At 47.9% G+C, this 19093-nt stretch overlaps 1 protein-coding gene across 1 annotated transcript; it reads left to right on the top strand.

Annotated features, from left to right (window-relative positions):
• The first annotated feature begins 14923 nt into the window (after positions 1 to 14923).
• On the top strand, positions 14924 to 15372 carry LOC131920873 (thymosin beta-4-like). The gene has a single exon (XM_059275337.1). It carries the CDS (start codon positions 14924 to 14926, stop codon positions 15056 to 15058), a length of 135 nt encoding a protein of 44 aa, XP_059131320.1. The 3' UTR covers positions 15059 to 15372.
• Positions 15373 to 19093: the final 3721 nt, after the last annotated feature.

Here is a 19093-nt window from a genome sequence, read left to right as displayed (position 1 = left end):
GTGCTCCCTTTCACTAGCTGAACCTGGGGGTGAGGGGAAGGTCGGTGTTGTTGTATTATTCTTCCATAGTGTTCTACAAGCATGACAATTTTCATAATTAAGAAAAATCCTCTAATTTCCCACAGATCAGATTTCCAGGAGGTGCAGCCATCTGGCACATAGGCATATGCCCAAAAGCAAGCAAGAGGACTGCTGAGCAGCCAGCCATGCCACCACAGAGCCCGGCAGGCTGCGAGCCCATGATGGGCACTTATTGACGAAACTCTCTTCCACCTGCTCCGACTTCCACTAAGAGATCTGTGTGGTTTGGGAGAGGCTGACTCCACCCCAACTGGGACGTTCTGTGCCCCCGACCAGAGACTCAAGGACACCGTGTACTCTGAGCCAGCCCAGTCATTTCAGAGTGGGCATGAATGAAGCTGCCACCACTCAGCAGGTGCCGGCACACAGCCAAGGAACATAAGGGCCTAAGACAAAGCCAGCTCCCAAGAAAGTGGAGCCCAAGGGTACAGGGTTGGTTCTTGGGCACCCTGGAAGTTCTGAGCATGCTTCACCTAAACCAGCATCAAGGAGCTACTTATTAATCTGTGGCAGAAGTTGACAGGGTCACTCAGTGATGACATGAGGTCCTATGATTCTGTAGGAGGTGCCTGCCAACCCTCACTGACAGGCTCAAAGCAGGAGACTGTGTTACATGTATGTATACACATACACATACACATACACACACACACACAATTAACAAAAATGGTGTAACATGAGTTTCTAAATGGTCTTTTAATAAAAAACCTGGAACCTGATACTGGGGTGAAAGCTGAAAGATTAAGGAAGCAGGGCAAGCCACAACCACCACCTCTTACCTCACCAACTCCTCAGCCTGAAAAAGCCTCTAACTGAAAGAGACGCTTCTGCTAAAAAGCCTGTAGTTCCTGTCTCCTCACGCCTATATACCTTTCTCTACCCACCCATATTATTTCCTGTCTCAGCTTTCCTAGTGCTGGGATTAAAGGCATATGACTCCCAAGTATTGGGATTAAAGGTGTGTGCCACCTCTGCCTGGCTCTGTTTCTCTCCTAGATTGAGTCAATCTCATGTAGTCAAGGGTGGCTTTGAACTCACAGAGATCCAGACAGATTGCTGCCTCCTGAGTGTAAGGATTAAAGGTGTGTGCCACCATTGCCTAGCATCTATGTTTAATCTAGTGGCTTGTTCTGTTCTCTGATCTTCAGGCAAATTTATTAGGGTACACAATCTATCACCACAGATGGCTACTGTGAAATCACGTCCTAAGACTCAGGAGTGTCGATCCTGCAAATGAAGAGTTGAAAGGGCAGCTGGAAGCCGGCACACCACCGACAGCATCCAACAGTAAGCAAGGACGGCACGCGAGCAGATGGACTCCTGGCGAGGGAGGGAGCCCAGATGCTCAGCCACATGCAGAACTGGGGAAATGCAAATTAAAGCCACAACAAGACGCCTCTTTACGCCCACTGGCTGGCAGAACCCCCAAACTAGGATAATATCAAGTTCTGGCACAGACATCCAACACTAAGAATGCTTCCATGCTGCCGGGGTAGGGAGGGGTGTATAGAATACACTAGGACGACAACAATGCACGTGTAAGGGCACATGCATCCATGTGCATGTGGATTATAGACCCGTACACGTGTTTATACACAGATGTGCAAATCTATATATGTGGTATACATGTGTGTACATGTGTAAACATCCTGAATATGGGTACAGCACAACAATGGTTATGTTGTATATATGGATGTGTCTGCACACGTGTGTATTAAAACACAGATATGCATATGGATCATGGGTATGTGAAAACAAGTAGACATGGGCATGTGTACATGCAAGTATACTCATAGGTATGCATATATGTTCATACATAGATATGTCTCTGTACAGATGTGGTAAAGCTTCAGCAGCTGTGAATCTGCTTGGAAGGTGTGCACGTGACCTCTGTTCTAATCTTCCAACTTTTCTGTTTGCTTGAAAATTATCGAACAGAAGCTGTGGGAAAGTAATCTAGAAGAAGATGGGGGGGGGGGGTTGTGCACAGAATCAGTGAAGGAAGTGCAAAGGAAGGCAGAGCCATGAACTCACACCTGTGTCTGCTCGTGCCCTGGATACAGTGGACCAGTCGCTCTACTAAAGCCAGCACAGGGGCCAACAAGATGTCTGGGTGGCTAAAGCCCTTGTCACGCAAGCCTGATGACCTGGGCTCAACTCCTGAAACCCATGGTAGAAGGAAAGAACTGTGTGCCATGGAACATGTGCACACACATACACACACACACACACTCAAGAATGAACTAATCAAAAATCATTTTAAGGCTGTCATAAGGTGGTTTCAGTGGGTAAAGGTGTTTGCAGTGCCTGATGATCTGAGTTCCATCCTAGAACCCACGTAAAAGCAGAAGGGGAGCTGGGCAGTGTGGCACATACCTTTAATTCCAGCACTCAAAAGGCAGAGGTGGGATGATGTCTCTAAGTTCCCAGGCCAGACTGGTCTCCATAGTGAGAGTGACCCTGTCTCAAAACAAATAAACAAAGCAGCAGAGACAACCCAACTCCACAAAATTGTCCTTTAACCTCCACGCATATGTTATCACATGCCCCCACCATGTACATCATACACAAGTGCCCACAGCATGCACATGAATGCACACACATAAACAACACACACACTAATAAAAATAGGTATAATAAAGTTTTGTTTTGTTTTAAAGAAGAGTGGCTATGGTCCTCTGCTGCTGTTTGGAAGGTGTGCAAGTCAGAGAGAGATGCACTGGAGGGCAGACTCCTCCCAGGTGGCATATTTGGGTCAGTTTTCTCTACAATGACTAAAACTTCAAAGCCAGTGAGTTCATAAGCTAAGACACCTCAGAAATTATTCCTTACTGACCCTGGAAAAGCCTAATTCCTAAAACAGTCATCAGAGTCAACGGTAAGAAACAGGGAGAGATATGAATAATACAGCCTGGTCCCTTTTGCCTGAAGTTACCTGGGAGTGCAGGTGCACCAGGGAAGTAACACCTGTGAGGTCAGACGTACCAGGGAGTGTCAGCTAGGAATGCAGGTGCACCAGACAAATAGGGTGGGAGTGCAGGTGCATCAGGGAAGTCAAGTGGAGGTGCAGATGCACCAAGGAATAACACCTGTGAGGTCAGATGTACCAGGGAGTCTCAGCTGGGAATGCAGGTGCGCCAGGGATTGTCAGCAGGTGATATGGGTATACCAGGAAATCCTGAAGAGGGGATACACAAAGGACTCACACCTGGAAGAGTGATCACACTCTTCCACCTCACCCGAGGTCATCTCTGGCCCCTTTTAGATTCTTCAGCCTGCCAGCATTCATGCACAACAGAGGCTCTGTGCTCTGAGCCCATGAGCCCCTCACTCCACCCTGGTCTAGCCTGTGCTTCTTAACTCCCTGGCAGGAAGCCCCGAAGAGTAAGCATTACTCCTCACTATTCACTGTGAAAAGGAACACAAAAAGTCTGATGGGCACAGCACTGGAACGTGTGCTTCATAAAAAGAAATTCAAATGGGAAATAAGTAAAAGCAAAGATGTGGAAGCTCATTTGTTCTTGAGAATTGCAAGCCAGAACCACAACTAGTTCTCATCCACAGCCACAAGATGGTCCAAAGTGTTAAAACCTGGGGCCGGTGCTTAGCAGAGTACATGCTTAGCATGTGTGATGATGTGGGTTTAATTCCCAACACCTAAAAGAAATAAAAGGAGTTGTAAACACCATAGTAGTTTAAAATAACCACAATGCCCAGCTTCACACCAAGCTATCAACACTGTGAAAATGAAAGCTTTTCAATTTTTAAGACTTACTATGTGCACGTGTGTGGATATTTGCATATGGAAGTGCAGGTGCCCACAGAGGCTAGAGGCATCAGACCCCCTTAATAAGGGTATTGAGAACTAAACTCAGGTCCTCTTAACCACTGAGCAATCTCTCAAGCCCAAGAAGTGAAACCTTTCTAGATTTTGTTCCAAATATAATTTTGGATTCAAACACCTATCTACCAGAAACAACTAAGAAAGGAAGAAGCATCATGTTGGTTCTCCGAGGTTGCAAAAGTATGGTGTCACCAGCTGGTGGTTGGTAGCATCCCCACCCACTACACATGGTTTGGCATGGCCCTACTTAGGTTGTGTTACAGGAGCTTCAGATCATAGATCTAGATCTGGTGGCTTCTGCCTCATACAGAACATCATCCTCTTCCTTTCTCAGGCACCTTCAAGCCCTTCCCAGGAGTCCAATTGGCCTTCATAGTAAGCAAAGTTCTCCATGACCATAATGGTTTTCCTGGCAAGCCCAGAGGCCAGAAGTGGTAAGATGATATCTATTGGACACTACACCTCTCAAGGCTGAGTTGGAATCTTTGGATGAATCATCTAAGATCATACTGCTGATGTGTGATGCTCAGGTAGATGAATGGAGGGGGTAGATGGGAAGTGGAGAGGCAAATGGTAGGTGTGAAGAGAGATAGGAGAGTGGATGGGTGGATGGATGGACTTTGTGGAGGTAGGGGGGATGGATGGATGGATGGATGGAAAATGGGTGGATAAAGAGGTTGGAGGATGGGTGAGTGGAAAAATAAATGGATGGGTAGATGGGTAGGCAGATGCACTGGTGGTAGGTAGGTAGGTTGGTGGGTGGATGGATGGACAGATTGGTGGATGAATGGATGTATAGTGGATGGATGGATGGATGGATGGATAGATTGATGGATGGATGGTGGCTGGGTGGCTGGTAAAATAATAAATGTTTATAGTTTAGAAGACTAGCGTCCTCAAAGAACCCTCTCAGAGTTCCTGGGTACCACAAAGTTGCTTTCTAATTCTTTCCTCTCTGTACTCAGTTTCCCCATCTGCTGCCCCAGGATGCCAAATCGTTTGGACTGGTTAACTTAGCCTGTTTCCACTCCCCAGCCCAAGCTTAGGTGTCTGGAGTGGCTCTCTGAGACACTTGGCTTCTACCACTTGAGGCCAAGGTCACCAGCCTCTGGCCAGCACTGTCCTCTTGGGACAAGCTCAGACTGGGAGAAACCCTGGGTCCTGCTGCTGGTTGCCATGGGAACCCTTCATCTCTTGTTTTTGTCCCCGACTGATTAAGGAAGGAGACTTGTAAAAATGACAGCACGTTACTGGGCCTTGTCTCAAGCCAGCTCTGATTTATCCCTGACATTTCCCAAGAGCCAGCTAACCTTTCTGCCACAAATAAACTGATGTAGGTTCCTCAAGGCAGCCTAGTGGGGACAGAGTCCTGTCTCAGAGGAGTTGGGGACCCAAGGGACAGAGAAAAAAGGAGCTACGTAAGGATAATAACGAGGCCAGAGAACAGGCTGTCCTGTGGGGCCAGGCCACTGCTCTACTGCACCAGGGATAAGCAGCCCCTTCTTTCCGGCTTCTCCTGGCTCAGCCCTGAGGACCCTCATAGGCCACAGATGTCTGCCTCCATCTCTGTTTCCCTGATTGAGGGTTGGGGTCAGAGAGCTGGGGCCTGTCCAAGCCTGTGTTGAGATCAGCAAATGTGGGCTCCCCCACAAGAGCTCACATCCAGCTACTCCTGGGGAAGAAGGGCTGAGTAGGGAGGGGCCTCTCCTCAGAGCCATGTCCTCCAGCTTCTCCAGCCTTCGTCTCTCATGACTGCACCTCAGTGAGGGGACAGAAAGCAATGTCCCTCTCGGGTATGAGGCAAGTTGAATATAGATTGCCCTATTGAGCTGGCTAGTTGTATGTCAATTTGACGTAAGCTAGAGTCATTTGGCAAGAGGGAACCGCAACTGAGAAAATGCCCGAATCAGGTTGTCCTGTGGACAAGAGTTTGGTGCATTTTCTCAATGGATGATTGATGGGGAAGGGCCCAGGTCACTAGGAGTGGTACCTTCCGGGGCAGGTGGCCCTGGGTGCTATAAGAAAGCAGGCTGAGCAAGCCATGAGGAGCAAGCCAGTAAGCAGCATCCTCCATGGCTTCTGCTTCAGTTCCTGCCTCCAGGTTCCTATCCTGACTTCCCCCAGTGATGTATTATGACCTGAGAGTTGTAAGATGAAATAAATCCTTCCTTCCTGATTTGCTTCCTTCCAGGGGCTGCATCAGGTCCAGAAACTGGGCCCAACAGCAGCACCTGGTGCAGACTCACTGGGGTGGGGTACCGAGGCAACATGGAAGGCAACTGTGCCATCTGCATGGCAAAAATGGGCCCTGGGGACTTTAACAAAGGCACCAGAAGGAAGCGGGTAGTAGAGCATTCACAGCTCTCTCTGGGCCCGAGGACAAAAAGGAAAGCCGCCCAGAAATCTGGAGAGGCCCAAGGGGTGATAGGGACACTGGGGAATCTCTGGTGACACAAGAGAGACTGCCCCATGGGACAGACGCTTCCCAAACCCTGCAGCCTCATCCAGAAATTTCTCCAGAAAATGGCACTGCTGTGGCTTTATTTAAAGGGTCAGAAAATCGGGACATGATCCCACATAGCTCAATTTCACACTTTGGCACCTTCCCTGCCCTCCCAGTGTAAATCAGGAATTTGTCATGGGAAAAGCAGAAATGGAAGAGTGAACCAAGGGGAGCCTGCGCCTCCCTCCCAGACCCTGGTTTCAGCATCCAGATAAGAGACTGTAACCCCAAAAGGCCCAGCTCCTGGTCTGTCAGACAGACAGCCTTCAACTGGGATTGCTGAGGGAAAGGAGCCTGAGGTCTCAAACAGGACGCCAGAGGGAGGCCTCAGCCAGAAGAGGGCAGTGCTGAGGCAGAAGTCAGAATCCACCCGAAGCAGAGTACATTGTGTCCAGCCCGCTGCCTTACCAAGGCCAGCAGAGGCTGCAGCCATGCAGGGACTGGGCCAGAGGAGAGGAAGGGGCACTTTCCAAGTAGCGAGTGAATGAACAACGAAGAAAGAAGGGAAGGGCTGGCTCCACAGCCCAGCCCAGGAACTCTCCTGGTTGAATCCAACCATGTTTACTCTCACCAGGTGCAGACTCCAGTCTTGGAGGGGCTCTTGGGCTACCTCGTCTGAGCCCTTGGTTTTGCCAATAAGGAAGCAAGGCTCAGGCCCCCCACAGAAACAGTGATGCCAAGAGGCGTGTCCATTCAGCATCCCCCTACCCCCACCCTCGAAGAGGCCCTCACCCCAGCATCAGGGATCCCCAACTCTCAGGTCGAGGCAGGCAAGCTGACAGGCCTCTGGAAGTGCCTGTCACCCCTGCCATCTATGGTGGGAAACATCCTCGGCCATGCCAGGGCCAAGGAAGGCTCAGCAAGGTTACTGGGTATCTGCAAGTCAAGACTCTATGGGTCCTGAGCATCTCAGGGAACGGCCACTTCAATGTACCTGCCATGCTGAGCATTGAGACCCTTGGTCACATATGCCTTCTGCAGCTAGAGGTCCAAAAAGCTGAGTTTCTAGGAGTAGACTGTCTCCCCTCCAACAGATACCCTTGGAACTCCAAGGCCCCTGTGCTGGTCAGCTTTCTGTCCTTATAAAGAATTACCTGGGCCGGGTGGTGGTGGCGCACGCCTTTAATCCCAGCACTCGGGAGGCAGAGCCAGGCGGATCTCTGTGAGTTCAAGGCCTGGTCTCCAAAGCGAGTTCCAGGAAAGGCGCAAAGCTACACAGAGAAACCCTGTCTCGAAAAACCACAAAAAAAAAAAAAAAAAAAAAAAGAATTACCTGGGCTAGGCAGGTGGATCAGCAAGTAAAGCTCTCACCACACAACTATGAGGACCAGAGTTTGAATCCCCAGAATGCACATAAAACCAAGCCCAACAGTGCATATTTATAAACCTAGCATTCCTCCCAGGAGATTAGGGGCAAACAAAAGAATGCCTGGGACTCAGAGACCAGCTAGCCCAACATATGCTGCTTCAAAAAAGAGAGCCTGTCTCAAACAAGGTGGAAAGCAAGGACTGAAAATGGAGACTGTCCTCTGACCTCCACATGCATGTGCCGTGGTATGCATGTATGCTGCACACACACACACACACACACACACACACACACACACATACACACGCATGCACGCGCACGCACGCGCGCGCGCACACACACATACAGAAAGAGCGAGTGAGCAAGCAAGAGACAGAGTTTTTTAAAAATTACTTGAGATAACCAACTTAAAACTAGAAAAGTTTTAAATTTTTTTAATTAAAAAAAATTTTTTTAACCTAGAAAAGTTTTCATCAGCTCAGCTTTAGGGTTTCCAGCCTCTGGTTTGATGTGGAAGCTTGTGAGGGTGGGCTTGTGCTCCCCTCATGGCCAGGATTTAGTCATTTTTCTCATTCCTGTGACTACACATCTACAGGAGCAGCTTAAGGAAGGGACCATCTATTCTGCTCACGGTTTCAGAGGGCTCAGTCCACGGACACCCGGCGCTGTGTTCCAGCATCATGGCCGCAGGAGTACGCAGAGGGCATCTTACAGGTACAGAGGAAGATATGGCCACCACAGTCTTACATCCTCCAGGTAAGTCTTTCTCCTCCCTTTCACCACCTCCCAATAAATAGCACTGCCAAAGTACGAATCAATTCCCCTCAAGGAATTAATCTGTTGATTAAATCAGATCCCTCACAGCCTGGTAGACTCTTGAGGACAAAGTCACTCAGAGGCTGCTCCAGGATAAACCATCACAACCAGGAAAGGGGGCTGGGTCCCAGTACCCCCTCCAAGGGACACCCAGTGAGTTAACTTCCTGCAGACCCACCTCTTAGAGTTTCTACTGCCCCACAGCACTGCTCTGAAGGCCATGGCTTTGTCACGTGGCCTCTGGCAGAGTCAACATCCAACAATTGCACTACACAGCCCCAGAGCCTAGGACTGAAGTGGCATGCAGCGGGAACTTTACAGGTGGATAGAATAGCAAAGGTGGCCAGGAAGCCCCCCACCCCTCGGTGACAGCAGCTCCTGCACTGGGTGTGGTGATGCACACTGGTAGTGCTGGGGAGCGTGAGGCAGGAAGAGCACATGCTCCAGGCCTGAGGAGCGTGTTGAGGGCCTGTTTCAGAAAATAAAAAGTGGAGTCTTGGGCCTGGGTGTAGCTCCACAATAGAGTGTGTGCAGAATGTGTGAGGTTCTGGGTCCCATCGCTGCCACCAAACAGAAGGAAAAAGCTGTGTCTCTTCTTCCCCCCTGGATGGAAGCTCGGCCTGGGACCACTTTAGCTGGTGATGGCAGCTGTGGTGCCACAAAAGCGTGGGAAGCGCCTGTGCCCAGGGTTGGCTCTCCCTTGCTCCTGCAGGGCCTGGGACACCTCCCTCTGTGTGAAGGTGCTAAGGCTGGTCCCTGCAGGGAGAGACTCCAGCCAGGTTGTACACTTGTCGCCAGCTGACACAGGGCCCAGAGATAAGGAGTCGTGGAGAACAACTATGTCCAGCTGAGCCACCAGCTGACTCCGAGCACCAGTCAGCCAGACAAGCTGCCCACTCGATCTAAACCACCGAGAGGGGCGTTCCTGGCTACCAAGCCTCCCGAGCATCCAACCGAGTCAAAGCTGACTAGCGTAGACTCCGCATCTCCCAAGCGGCCCACACAGGAGCTGAGCTGAATGGCAAAGCATACCACTAGCAGGGATAGACCTGCAGGGGAGTGGCTAGACATCTCCGCTCTCCTCTTTGTCTCCTCCCCAAACTTTTCCACCATGCCACACCTCATCCCACCTCCAGACTACCCTCCTCATCTACCCTCCCCTCCATCCCTCCCCTTCAGGACAAAGTGGCCACCCCACACTCTGCTGCCACATCCCCTCACTGAAAGCTCAGTTGCCAGGTTACTCAGCAGAAGAGTCCCACGCTATGACATAAACATGCTGCCACTTGACGTCCGCCATGTCTTCCCCACCAAGGACAGATGGTGCAGTGATTTTTCATTTCCCGGCTCTTCGGCGAAAGCACTGAAGAGGAAGGCAGCGGAACAGCAGGTGGAGAGGGAGGGCCACCCCACACAGCCATGCTGGCATGCTGCACACTCAGAAGAGGTGGGAGGCAGCTGTAGCCAAGAGAAGCACACGTGGGCACAGGGTCTCGGGACAGGCAAACCTGGGCTGCTGCCTGGCTTCCTAAGGTGCGGTCCCCACACACACCCATCACTCAGGCTACCAACCCTGACTGCTGTGTCCTAGACCTTGATCAGGTGGGGTGAGCACATAGAGACACTTGGCAGGAGGGAGCCTCCTCCTTGCACAGCCCCCACCCCACCCCCAGGAGCATGCACTGCTCCCATGCACAACCCAGCACCCCAGAATCCTCCAAGCAGTGCTCTGTCCCTAGGGCTCCCAGGCTCAGGCTGCCAACTATTTCCTCAGGGCCAGGGCCTGGCCAGGACAGAGAGAGCAAAACCCAGAAAGCAGGGAGAGGCTCCGGGGGACAGCACAAATCCACAGCAGCTTAGAGCTGGAGGAGCAGCCCCAGGGTCAGCACCAGGCCCGAAAGCCTACAGAGCTTCAAATGTCGAAGCACTGATTCATACATTACAATTGAGACCCAAGCAGAGAATGGTACTGCGAGCAACCTTCTGCCCTTGCTTTATTAGACATATAACAGAGCTGGCCCTCCCTGACACAGGTTCTGGATCTGGATTCAGTCAGCTGAGATTTAAAACTTTATAAAAATAAAACGCACGCCCAAGTCGAACATATGAGGATGTCCCCACTTGTAGCACTGCTAAAAATCACAGCATCTCTGTTTACTCAGTGCCGGTGTCACGTTAGGCCCCCAACTGAGATGGCTTAGACTCTAGGGAAATGGATGCAGGCTTGTGCAAATGGGACATATCTCTACGGAGGGCCTGGGTCTGTGGATTTTGGTCTCTGTGGAGGGTCCTGGACCTTGTGGCTCCTGACAAGCGACTGTTCATATATGTGGACACATATGAAGCTGCTAACATGGTGCAACACAGATTCAAGAACACCATATGAAACAGGCAATCAAGGGGCTGGAGAGATGGCTCAGGGGTTAAGAACAGTGGCTGCTCTTCCAGAAGGACCACGGTTCAATTCCCAGCACCCACATGACAGCTCAGAACTGTCTGTGGCTCCAGTTCCGAGGGATCTATCTGACCCTCATACAGACATACATGGAAGCAAAACACCAATGCACATAAATTAAAAACAAAACAAAATAAGCATTCAAACTTTTCAAATATCCCTCCCAGCTACAAATGTGTATGCATAGTGTGTGTGTGTGTGTGTGTGTGTGTGTGTGTGTGTGTGTTACACACAAGTGTATGTGCCTATGTGTATACAGTCATGACTGTGTGCTGGTGTACATGGCATGTGCATGTGTGTGGAATACACTAGAGTGTATTTAGATGTTTTGATCCAAGATCCAATAAAGAACACATACTACTTGTTGGCCAGGGCCCCTGGGGTCCCCCTCACAGTAGAATACCTCTTCTCCTCCAGTGACATTGATAGCTTCAATAGGGCCAGTTCTGGAGGGTTCTGGCCCATGTGGGACTCAAGTTAGATATTTGGGCAGCCAGCACTTGTAAGAGCCACTGTGCCTCATGTCAGCTTATCACACAGGGACACTTGACATCTGTCTGGCCTGTGTGAGGGATACTAAATGGACAAATGGACTCCTCTGGCTGGGTATGTGTATCCCCGCTGCAGATGCCCCCATACCCTTCGTGATACCCCCATACCCTTCATGATTCTGCCACAATGTCCTAGCCTGATGGCTGTCGTTGCTGAACCATTAGCTCTCGCTGTGGGGTTTCTGGGTTTTCTAGGTTGTTTTAATAGTTCCTGCACAGAGAATGGGAGCAAAGGGAGATCCCAGAAAAGACCACAGAAAACCAGCAACTCCCTCACAGAGGCACGGGAGTGGGGTATGTCTCTTTGGCTCTGGATGCTTTAGAAGGAAAAGGAAAAAGACACTCTAGAGAGTTCTGGCCACAAGCCTGGGTCAGAAGAGTGGGCACAATTCATGCTTGCTGAGTGACCCCAAACACCAAGCCACGAAGCTCAACTTAGAGTAGTCTTGACAGCACAGATTCCTGGCAGAAGTGAAAGCAAATATTTCCAGAGAAAAATATTTGAGACTCTGGTCTTTAAAATTCCCACAGATATAATAAGTCCAAGGGGGCGGGCTCACTGTGAGAAGCCACAAGGAGAAATCTCAACATAAGACTATAGGACCAGACCCACAGATGGGGCATGCACAGAATAAGAAAATTAGTCTATTTGATTTGTTTAAATATATAAATAAATAAATAGATAGATAGATAGATAGATAGATAGATAGATAGATAGATAAATAGACAGACTGTTCAAAACTCCTGAGCAGATTTAAAGGGAGACCAGACACTGAAATTAGAAACTCAAATGGGTGAAGCAAAAGATAAAAGCTAGCTGCAGAGAGAATTCAAGAACTGGAGAACAGACCTGAAGAAATCACTCAGAAGGCAGAACAAAAAGACAGAGGGATGAGACACAAGAGACCTGCCAAGGACTGATCTGAGGGGACTCTCCCTGAGGAGTTCCACCGGGGGTGATGGTTCACAGACAGGCTTCGTAAGGAGACCCTCCAGGTAGTTTGAATGTGAAATGTCTCCCATAGGCTCAACTGTTTGAACACTGGGTCCTCAGCTAATGGTGCTGTTTTGGGATGTTGTGGAACCTTTAGGAGATGGAGCCTCATTGTGAGTGACTGGGGGTCACTCACTGAGGCACGAGGAGCATTCATTTAGGTTCCATAGCCTGACTGCACTTTCTATCTATGTTGCTTCCTGACTGAAGACACGATTTGACCGGCCACCTCACACTCCTCCCATCATGTCTTCCTCACTATTTCCCTTCAGGAACTGTGAACCAAAATAAACCTTTTATGTTGTTTTTATCAGGTATTTCTGACAAAGCAATGAGAAAAGAAATCAATACACTCTCTGAGGACACTTTCCCTTAGGAGGGCTCCCCAAAGAGACCCTCCTTGGAGAAATGGCCCTGGAGAGAACTCTATAAAGAGACTTTCTCTGAGGAGACCCACCATGAGGAGCCTTGGGGAAAAACTTTGTGGTGAGACCCATCCCAAAAATATAAGCATGGGACAAACCTCCTTGTTGTGGACTATTACTTTAACTAGGCAAAGAGGTGTTACATTTGTTTATGAAGGGGAATATTACTTTAACTGTATAAAGGTGTGTTACATTTGTTTCTGCTGCCTTTGTCAATGATGTGAAGATGTGTTCATTTGTTTATGAAGGGAAATATTACTTTAACTGTGTAAAAATGTGTTATATTTGTTTATGAAGGGGACTATGACTTTAATTGTAAAAAGGTGTTACATTTATTTCTGCTGCCTTTGTTAATGATGTAAAGATGTGTTACATTTGTTTATGTTGCATTTGATTACGTAAAGATGTGTTGCCTTTGTTTCACCTTGCTGACCTAAGGCACCTGATTGGTCTAATAAAAATCTGAATAGCTAATAGCTAGGCAGGAGAGGGATGGGTGGGGCTGGTGGGCAGATAAGTAGGAGGAGAAATCTAGGCTCAGAAGAGAGAAGAAGGGAGAATGAGAAAGAAGAGAACAAGGGAGAAAGAGAGGATATGCCTTGGCCCAGAAGCCAGGCAAGCCACCAGCTAGACACTGGAGGAAGCAGGAAAGTAAGACGTACAGAAAGGAAGAAAGGTAAAAGGCCCCAAGACAAAACATAGATAAAGAGAAATGGGTTAATTTAAGTTAAAAGAGCTAGCTAGAAACGAGCCTAAGCTAGGCCGAGCATTCACAACTAATAAGAAATCTCTGTGTCATGATTTGGGAGCTGGTTGGTGGCCCCCCAAAAAGCCTGGTACACCTCCTCAAGGAGGACCTTCCTGGAAACAACCATGAAGAATCTCTAACTGGGGAGAGTTCCCTGACACTCTCCTTCAGAGAATACCTTCCCAAGGAAAACTCCCTGAAGAGCTCTCCCTCCATGGTAAGACCTTCCTCCCCACAGACTTCCCTGATGATGCTCTCTCTAAGGAGACTTCACTGAAGAGATATGCCTCAGGGGACCTGATTAGAATTCCCAGTTTGATAAGGCCTTAACAAGTCTTAGGAGGGAAGACCTGCTCTTAGGAGGACTGCATGAGTCCTACCTGTGGATCCCTGTGAGAAGATTCTCCATGACAAGAAGTCCCCCCAAGAGATGGTGATAACTTGACTACATAATGTCCTCCCTTGGCTCATGTGTTGAATGCTTGGTGCCCAACTAGAGCCACTAATCTGAATAATTCTGGAGACTTCACAGGGTGGGACCTAGCCAAAGGAAGTAGGTCAGTGGGGATGTGTCCTTGTGTGTGTGTGTGTGTGTGTTGCCCTGGTCTTTCTGTGTATGTCTCTGGCCTCTGCGTATTTGTCTCTGTGTGCATCTGTCTGTCTGTCTGCCTGTCTGCCTGTCTGTTGCTCTGGTCTTTCTGTGTGTGTCTCTGGCCTCTGTGTATTTGTCTCTGTGTGCATCTGTCTGTCTGTCTATGGTATCTCCTTCCTATCCACCATGAGGTAAACAGCTTTCTTCTTTATACACTACATGATGTTCTGCTACAGAATAAAATCTCTGAACACGAGGCAAAATAAATCTTCCGCTCTTTCAAGTGGTTTGTCAGAAATTTGTGTCACACGATGAGGAAAGCTAACACTGAAAACTGATACCCAAGAATCGAGATCATTTCTGTGACTAAATCTGAAGGCATGATTTTTAAGCCTTTGGAGCTGATGTCTAGAAGAATATGGAAATGTTCGGAGATGCAGGCTAGGGAAGCCCAACGATGCTGGAAACACCGCTTCATGGCTGATTCTAGTGGGAGCTCAGACGAGAAGAATGCTGTTAAAAATGTAGATGGGAATCCGCAGCGGCCTCTGAGCAGATCGAACTCTCCTTTGTTCGCGCACTTTGCTCGGCTCCTTCCGGCAACCATGTCTGACAAACCCGATATGGCTGAGACTGAGAAATTCATTAAGTTGAAATTAAAGAAGACAGAAACACAAGAGAAAAATCCTCTGCCTTCAAAAGAAACGACTGAACAGGAGAAGCAAGCTGGCAAATTGTAATGAGGCGAGCGCCGCCAATATGCACTGTACATTCCACAAGCATTGCCTTCTTATTTTACTTCCTTAGCTGTTTAACTTTGTAAGATGCAAAGAGGTTGGATCAAGTTTAAATGCCTGTGCTGCCCCTTTCACATCAAAGAATCAGAACTGCTGACCAGGAAGGCCTCCCCTGCCTCTCCCACCCATCTGTCGGTCTGGCTGGCAGGGAGGGAAAAGAACTTGTATGTTGGTGAAGGAAAAAGCTGGGTGGGAGGTGGTGAGATACAGAGTCAAATCCAAGGTGTCCTGCAGGATGTAAAATGCAGTTTAATCAGAGTGCCATTTTTTTTTGTTCAAATGATTTTAATTATTGGAATGCACAATTTTTTAATGTGCAAATAAAGTTTTAAAACCTGAAAAAAATTGTAGATGGGGGCTAGAGAGATGGTCCAGTGGTTAGGAGCACTTACAGAAAAGTCACATGGCATCTCACGACTGTCTGTGACTCCAGTTCCAAGGGATCTGATGTGTTCTTTTTGGCCTCCACAGGCACAGGCACACATGTAGTGCACATACACATATACAGGCAAAGTATTTATACATACAAAACAAAATAAAATGTTAAGAAAAGAATTTATCTACATTTCCCTGTGTCTTGAGATCTTGAGACAGAATTAAAAAATAATGGACTATTGGGCAGAGAAAAGTTCATGACAGCATATCATGAAGCTGTGGTTTTGTTTGTTTTTCTTTGTTGTTGTTGTTGTTGTTGTTTTTCAGGCACCCAAAATGTAACTTTTTGAACCATGGAAGCATCTACCTAGATTTCAAAGGTTGGAGAAACTTGGCAATGTGTAGCAAGGTCAGGGTCCCTGCAGGCATTCCCCAGGGCATTGCATGAAGTCACAAGAGTAAATTTCTTCAGGGAGGTGGTGACTCACGCCTTTAATCCCAGCACTCGGGAGGCAGAGGCAGGCAGATCTCTGTGAGTTCAAGGCCAGCCTGGTCTAGGAAGTAAGTTCCAGGACAGCCAAGGCTGTTACACAGAGAAACCCTGTCTTGAAAACAACAACAACAACAACAACAACAAAAAAAAAAAAAAAAAAAAAAACACAAGAGTAAACTTCTAAGCTTCAGGGGGAACTCCAGGTCATTAGAAATGCTAGGAACATGGGATGTCTGTTGAGAGCCAGGACAACTAGTGGAGCCAGCCCAGGAGAGAGGCTGTGTGGGTGCAAATCTCAAGGCCCTAAGAACAGGGCTGCCCATGCCTGTTAGAATCGGCATCACAACACTGCAGAGATCCTGGGCATGGATGGGGATGGCCAGGGTGATGTTTACCCTGTTGGGCTTTGGTATTGCTTTGGCTCTTTTGGAACAGGGACATTTATTTTATTATGTACTGGAAGTACGCAACTTGTGGGATATATATATATATATATATATATATATATATATATATATATATCAGGTATTCACAGTGCCCTGGTTTGGTTTTCTACTGCCATAACAAACACATGACCAAGAGCAACCAGGGAAGGAAAGGGCTTATTTGTCTGACACATCATGCACAGTTGACCACTGAAGGTAGTCAGGGCAGAAACTCAAACAGGAGCAGAGGCAGGAACCATGGAGGAAAGCTGCTGCTAGACCCATGTTCAACTACCTTCCTTATACCGCCAGGAGCACCTGCCCAGGGGAGACACTGCCCACAGTGGTCCAGGCCCTCCCACATCAATCATTAATCAATAAGATGCCCCCACAGACTTGCCTATAAGGTCGATCTGGTGGAGGAAATCCCTCAGTTAATATTCCCTCTTTCTGGATGACTCGCTTTAGCTTGTGTTAAGTTGACAAAAAAACTAATCAGCACACACAGATTTTTTTGTTTTTGTTTTTTGTTTTTTTGGGTTTTTTTTTTTTTTTTGGTTTTTGTTTTTGTTTTTGGCCTTGATTCTGACAAGAAACTTTGAACTTAAACTTTTGTGCAATGTTGAGAACTATGAAGACTTCAGATCTCAGGGTCTAAAGAGATGCTCAGTGGTTAAGAGCACTTGCTGTTCTTCCAATGAACCTAAGTTCAGTTCCCAGCACCCGCATTTGGTGGCTTACAACCTCTTGTAACTCCAGCTCATGGGGAGCTCCATCCAGACAGAACGTGCCCATCATTGCAGACATGCCACTTATCTGTCGGTCCCCACTCCCACCCCCTTTAGAAATGAGAGCCACCCTGACTTCCCACCATAGACAGTGTGGCCTCTTCTGCAGCTTCATGCAGTCAGTGTCTCGTGGACCTGCCTTGTCCTGGTGTGTAGGGGCCAGCTGACACTGTACAGCAGCACACTCTAGTAGTTCTTTCTTGTCAGGACCACCAGCCTGCAAATAAGGACACACAGAGACTTATTATTAATTATGAAAATCAGCCTTAACTTAGGCTTGTTCCTAACTAGTTCTTATAACTTAAATTAACCCATATTTTTTAATCTACATTCTTTCATGAGGCTCATTACCTCATCTCCATACTGCCCATCCTGCTTCCTCCACATCTGGCTGGTGACTCTGCCTTTCTTCTTCCCAGAGTCCTCTCTGTCCAGAAGTCCCCCCTATACTCCCCTGCCTAGCTATTGGCTATTCAGCTTTTTATTACACCAATCACAGCAATACATCTTCATACAGTTTACAAATATCCCACACCTCAGCTGTAACTCAGGAGATGAGGCCTGAAGACTGAGTCCCTCCTGTTTGCAGGTATATAACAGGTCCCTAGATCTTAGCATAACTGACACCATGTTAGAGGCACCAAGGTACCATTCTGACCTAAGAGCCCAGCATGTAGACCCCAAAACCTGCCAAAATCAGAACAAAGACCCAATCCATCATAGCTCACAGTTTCAGAAAGTTCCTAAATATACTAACCTTGTCTTTTGGCTTCTGTAACTTTGCTTATTACTAACTGTTCTTGCTAATTGGAGTGTGTCAACCAGGATAAGGCTTTTGTGCATAAAAATCCAAGAACAGTAAGGCTCATGGCCGCACCATTTGGGCAAGTTTCCTGTGTAGCCCACTGGCTGGTGGAGAAAAACTGTTTATTACCTTGCACCAGGTAGGACCCACTGTCTAAACTGCAGTCCCACACCATTTTCCTGGGGTACACAGGATGTACACACCAAAGACTTGAGGCATTGAAATAGAATGATCAATCCAGGACATGCCATGGTACAACTGCTGGGTTTTAAATGCTAAAGACACAATCCTTTGGGCACTATACCCCAAAACTGAGCATCATGTAAGGAAAGAAAGCCAAGTTAGCATCCAACTCCTGCTCAGTACCAGTCAATACTAGAAAGAAAAGAAAATGTTTCTTTATCTGAATGACCCTTGTCTTGAGTAGATTTATGTTCCTCCCCCAAAATATGCTTGAGTCCTAACCTCTGGCCCTGTGAATGTGACCTTATTTAGAAGTGGGGTCATTGCAGATATAATCGATGCTCCATATGGTGAGTCCTAGTCCCATACACCTGTTGTCCTTAGGAGGAGAGCCACAGACACGGGGAGACAGGCATGTGACGACAAAATAGATTAGCAGTTGATAAGCAATAGGACCCAGGAGGAATGCATACAGCACTCAGCACCTCCAGCTAGAGAACGCAAACTGGCTGGTATTTGGTGGTGAAGCCATGGCCTCCAGAAGGATGAGGGGATAGAGTTCCGTTGTTTTCAGCTCCCTGTTGTAGGACTTGATTCAGACAGTCCCAGAAGATCAGCACAGTCCTCATGGGAAGAAGGTGAGGTTTTTACCCATCTCTCCTGCTCAGCTGTCCTCAGGCACAAAGGCTGCTGTGAGGGTTCCATGTTTGAGGACATGCAAAAATCAAGCCCTGGTGCACATGCATGTTCCTGAAGAAGAGCCTTCCTACTACCCAGAGAATTTGGAAAGGGTTGACAGAAATCATTAAATGTAATTAATTACAGACCAAAAAATCAAAGTAGGGATGTGGGCTGCTGATGTAGCCTGGTGATAGAGCACTTGCCCAGCATACATGAGGCCCTGAGTTT

This window comes from Peromyscus eremicus, chromosome 10 (assembly GCF_949786415.1).
Source record: "Peromyscus eremicus chromosome 10, PerEre_H2_v1, whole genome shotgun sequence".
Taxonomy (NCBI): domain Eukaryota; kingdom Metazoa; phylum Chordata; class Mammalia; order Rodentia; family Cricetidae; genus Peromyscus; species Peromyscus eremicus.
The sequence above is the reverse complement of the archived record's forward strand: the minus strand, read 5'-3'. Positions and strand labels throughout refer to the sequence as shown.